We start from the raw sequence: 5142 nt of genomic DNA, 5'->3' as shown, positions 1-5142 counted from the left end.
ATTCTGTCCTGTAGTTCATTCCATGTAATTGGATAATCCAGTATGTTCTGGTAGTCTTTAATAGTTGATTCTAAGATTTGTAATTGATCATGTATATGTTTTTGTTGTTTGTTCTCTCTCTCTCTCTCTTTCTGTCTCTCTCTCTCTCTGTCTCTCTCTCTCTCTGTCTCTCTCTCTCTGTCTCTCTCTCTCTGTCTCCCTCTCTCTCTCTCTCTCTCTGTCTCTCTGTCTCTCTCTCTCTCTCTCTCTGTCTCTCCCTGTAGTTTGTAGCCCAGCCTAACTGCCAGCAGCTCCTAGCTACTCTGTGGTATGATGGATTCCCCGGCTGGAGGAGGAGACACTGGGCTGTCAAACTAGTGACCTGTTTCATCATAGGACTGCTGTTCCCTGTCTTCTCAATGGTTAGTATACTCCTTTTTACACTATGGTTCTGATCCAAACGGTACTGTTATGAGCTGTATGTATCACTATGGTTCTGATCCAAACGGTACTGTTATAGCTGTATGTATCACTATGGTTCTGATCCAAACGGTACTGTTATGAGCTGTATGTATCACTATGGTTCTGATCCATACGGTACTGTTATGAGCTGTATGTATCACTATGGTTCTGATCCATACAGTACTGTTATGAGCTGTATGTATCACTATGGTTCTGATCCAAACGGTACTGTTATAGCTGTATGTATCACTATGGTTCTGATCCAAACGGTACTGTTATAGCTGTATGTATCACTATGGTTCTGATCCAAACGGTACTGTTATGAGCTGTATGTATCACTATGGTTCTGATCCAAACGGTACTGTTATGAGCTGTATGTATCACTATGGTTCTGATCCAAACGGTACTGTTATGAGCTGTATGTATCACTATGGTTCTGATCCATACGGTACTGTTATAGCTGTATGTATCACTATGGTTCTGATCCAAACGGTACTGTTATAGCTGTATGTATCACTATGGTTCTGATCCAAACGGTACTGTTATAGCTGTATGTATCACTATGGTTCTGATCCAAACGGTACTGTTATGAGCTGTATGTATCACTATGGTTCTGATCCATACGGTACTGTTATAGCTGTATGTATCACTATGGTTCTGATCCAAACGGTACTGTTATAGCTGTATGTATCACTATGGTTCTGATCCAAACGGTACTGTTATAGCTGTATGTATCACTATGGTTCTGATCCATACGGTACTGTTATAGCTGTATGTATCACTATGGTTCTGATCCAAACGGTACTGTTATGAGCTGTATGTATCACTATGGTTCTGACACAAACGGTACTGTTATGAGCTGTATGTATCACTATGGTTCTGATCCATACAGTACTGTTATAGCTGTATGTATCACTATGGTTCTGATCCAAACGGTACTGTTATGAGCTGTATGTATCACTATGGTTCTGATCCATACAGTACTGTTATAGCTGTATGTATCACTATGGTTCTGATCCATATGGTACTGTTATAGCTGTATGTATCACTATGGTTCTGATCCATACGGTACTGTTATAGCTGTATGTATCACTATGGTTCTGATCCAAACGGTACTGTTATGAGCTGTATGTATCACTATGGTTCTGATCCAAACGGTACTGTTATGAGCTGTATTTATCACTATGGTTCTGACCCAAACGGTACTGTTATGAGCTGTATGTATCACTATGGTTCTGATCCAAACGGTACTGTTATGAGCTGTATTTATCACTATGGTTCTGACCCAAACGGTAGGAGTGTTGATCTTGGATCAGGTCCACTTTCTTTTCACATAGTCCTTTCCAGAAAGTTCCAGAAACTAACTAGACCGGCTCTGTACAGTTTGACTTGACTTGGCTTTTATGGGGCTCAGTACTTACTCTGAAAAACCTGGAAACTTAGTTACGGTTCCAGAAACGTTCCCTAACTTCTCCCTTTCTCCTCCCTCTCTCTCTCTCCCTCCCTCTCTCTCCTCCCTCTCTCCTCTCTCCTCTCCCTCTCTCTCCTCCCTCTCCCTCTCTCTCCTCCCTCTCTCTCTCTCTCTCTCCAGATCTACCTCCTAGCCCCCAAGTCTTCCCTGGGTGTGTTTGTGAAGAAACCCTTCATCAAGTTTATCTGTCACACAGCCTCCTATCTGAACTTTCTCTTCCTCCTCCTCCTCGCCTCCCAACACATCGCCAGGACCAAGCTACACATGCAGGTAATCCAAGACAAACAAACAGACAAACAGACACAAACAAAACAACAGACATGCAGTTAAATCAAATTAATTATTTGAATATATATTAAATCTATGTAAAAGATTGTATGGTTGTTGTAAGATGATTTTCACGTGTTTAACCGTTCATGACTAACTAATACATTGACCCAATTTAATGTAATTTAATGCAGGGTCCTCCGCCTACTGTTGTTGAATGGATGATACTACCGTGGGTACTGGGTGAGTAGAGAGGGTGTCTGTACCGTGGGTACTGGGTGAGTAGAGAGGGGGTGTCTGTGGGGTGATACTACCATGGGTACTGGGTGAGTAGAGAGGGTGTCTGTACTGGGTGAGTAGGGAGGGTGTCTGTACTGGGTGAATAGAGAGGGTGTCTGTACTGGGTGAGTAGAGAGGGTGTGTCTGTACCGTGGGTATTGGGTGAGTAGAGAGGGTGTCTGTACCGTGGGTACTGGGTGAGTAGAGAGTGTGTCTGTACCGTGGGTACTGGGTGAGTAGAGAGGGGGTGTCTGTGGGGTGATACTACCGTGGGTACTGGGTGAGTAGAGAGGGTGTCTGTACCGTGGGTACTCTGTGAGTAGAGAGGGTGTCTGTACCGTGGGTACTGGGTGAGTAGAGAGGGGGTGTCTGTACCGTGGGTACTGGGTGAGTAGAGAGGGTGTCTGTACTGGGTGAGTAGAGAGGGGGTGTCTGTACCGTAGGTACTGGGTGAGTAGAGAGGGTGTCTGTACTGGGTGAGTAGAGAGGGTGTCTGTACCGTGGGTACTGGGTGAGTAGAGAGGGGTGTCTGTACCGTGGGTACTGGGTGAGTAGAGAGGGTGTCTGTACTGGGTGAGTAGAGAGGGTGTCTGTACCGTGGGTACTGGGTGAGTAGAGAGGGGTGTCTGTACCGTGGGTACTGGGTGAGTAGAGAGGGTGTCTGTACCGTGGGTACTGGGTGAGTAGAGAGGGGTGTCTGTACCGTGGGTACTGGGTGAGTAGAGAGGGGTGTCTGTACCGTGGGTACTGGGTGAGTAGAGAGGGGTTGTCTGTACCGTGGGTACTGGGTGAGTAGAGAGGGTGTCTGTACCGTGGGTACTGGGTGAGTAGAGAGGGGTGTCTGTACCGTGGGTACTGGGTGAGTAGAGAGGGTGTCTGTACCGTGGGTACTGGGTGAGTAGAGAGGGGTGTCTGTACCGTGGGTACTGGGTGAGTAGAGAGGGTGTCTGTACCGTGGGTACTGGGTGAGTAGAGAGGGGTTGTCTGTACCGTGGGTACTGGGTGAGTAGAGAGGGTGTCTGTACCGTGGGTACTGGGTGAGTAGATAGGGTGTCTGTACCATGGGTACTGGGTGAGTAGAGAGGGTGTCTGTACCGTGGGTACTGGGTGAGTAGAGAGAGGGTGTCTGTACCCTGGGTACTGGGTGAGTAGAGAGGGGGTGTCTGTACCATGGGTACTGGGTGAGTAGAGAGGGTGTCTGTACCGTGGGTACTGGGTGAGTAGAGAGGGTGTCTGTACCGTGGGTACTGGGTGAGTAGAGAGGGTGTCTGTACTGGGTGAGTAGAGAGGGGGTGTCTGTACCATGGGTACTGGGTGAGTAGAGAGGGTGTCTGTACCGTGGGTACTGGGTGAGTAGAGAGGGTGTCTGTACTGGGTGAGTAGAGAGGGTGTCTGTACTGGGTGAGTAGAGAGGGTGTCTGTACTACTACCATGGATGAGTTTGGGAGTGAGAGGGGGAGTGTGTGTGTGTGTGTGTCTAATTCTGCAGTGAGATTGTGTGTGTGTGTGTGTGTGTGTGTGTGTGTGTGTGTGTGTGTGTGTGTGTGTGTGTGTGTGTGTGTGTGTGTGTGTGTGTGTGTGTGTGTGTGTGTGTGTGGGTGTGTGTGGGTGTGTGTGTGTGTGTCTAATTCTGCAGTGAGACTGTGTGTGTGTGTGTGTGTCTAATTCTGCAGTGAGACTGTGTGTGTGTGTGTGTGTGTGTGTGTGTGTGTGTGTGTGTGTGTGTGTGTGTGTGTGTGTGTGTGTGTGTGTGTGTGTGTGTGTGTGTGTGTGTGTGTGTGTGTGTGTGTGTGTGTGTGTCTAATTCTGCAGTGAGGCTGTGTGTGTGTGTGTGTGTGTGTCTAATTCTGCAGTGAGACTGTGTGTGTGTGTGTGTGTGTGTGTGTGTGTGTGTGTGTGTGTGTGTGTGTGTGTGTGTGTGTGTGTGTGTGTGTGTGTGTGTGTGTGTGTGTGTGTGTGTGTGTGTGTGTGTGTGTGTCTAATTCTGCAGTGAGACTGTGTGTGTGTCGCAGGCTTCATCTCGGCAGAAACTAAGGAGATGTGAGATGGAAAATGTACAGAACGTTTTCACACCCCTTGACTTTTTTCACATTTTCTTGTGTTACAGCCGGAATTTAAAATTCTTTAAATTGAGATTGTGTGTCACTGGCCTACCCACAATACACCATAATGTCAAAACGGGATGATGTTTTTCGAAATGTTTACAAATTAATAAAAAATGAAAATCTGAAATGTCTCGAGTCAATAAGTATTCAACCTCTTTGTTATGTCAAACCTAAACAAGTTCAGGAGTAAATATGTTCTTAACAAGTCACATTATAAGTTGCATGGACTCACTCTGTGTTCAATAATAATGTTTGACATGGTTTTTGAATGACTACCTCATCTCTGTTCCTCACACACATATAATTATCTGTAAGGTCCCTCAGTCGAGCAGTGCATTTCAATCACAGATTCAACCACAAAGACCAGGGAGGATTTCCAATGCCTTGCAAAGAAGGGCACCTATTGAAAGAGGGGTAAAAAAAAAAAATGTTTTTACAGTCATTGAATATCCCTTTGAGCCTGGTGAAGTTATTAATTACACATTGGATGGTGTATCAATACACCCAGTCACTACAAAGATACAGGAGTCCTTCCTAACTTAGTTGCCGGAGAGGAAGGAAACTGCTCAGGGATTTCAC

The 5142-nt window shown here is 46.0% G+C and overlaps 1 protein-coding gene across 1 annotated transcript in view; it reads left to right on the top strand.

Moving 5' to 3' along the window:
* The first annotated feature begins 267 nt into the window (after positions 1–267).
* Positions 268–5142, top strand: part of LOC129844155 (short transient receptor potential channel 5-like) — a 40781-nt gene continuing 35906 nt past the window's right edge. Inside the window, exons 1-3 of the mRNA XM_055912567.1 lie at positions 268–401; positions 2033–2182; positions 2374–2422. Coding sequence (XP_055768542.1) covers positions 399–401; positions 2033–2182; positions 2374–2422 — 202 coding nt within the window. The 5' untranslated portion in view covers positions 268–398. The remainder of the gene's footprint in view (positions 402–2032; positions 2183–2373; positions 2423–5142) is intronic.

This window comes from Salvelinus fontinalis, unplaced genomic scaffold (genome assembly GCF_029448725.1).
Source record: "Salvelinus fontinalis isolate EN_2023a unplaced genomic scaffold, ASM2944872v1 scaffold_0184, whole genome shotgun sequence".
Lineage (NCBI taxonomy): Eukaryota > Metazoa > Chordata > Actinopteri > Salmoniformes > Salmonidae > Salvelinus > Salvelinus fontinalis.
Note: the sequence above shows the minus strand (reverse complement) of the source record. Positions and strands in the feature narration are given on the sequence as shown.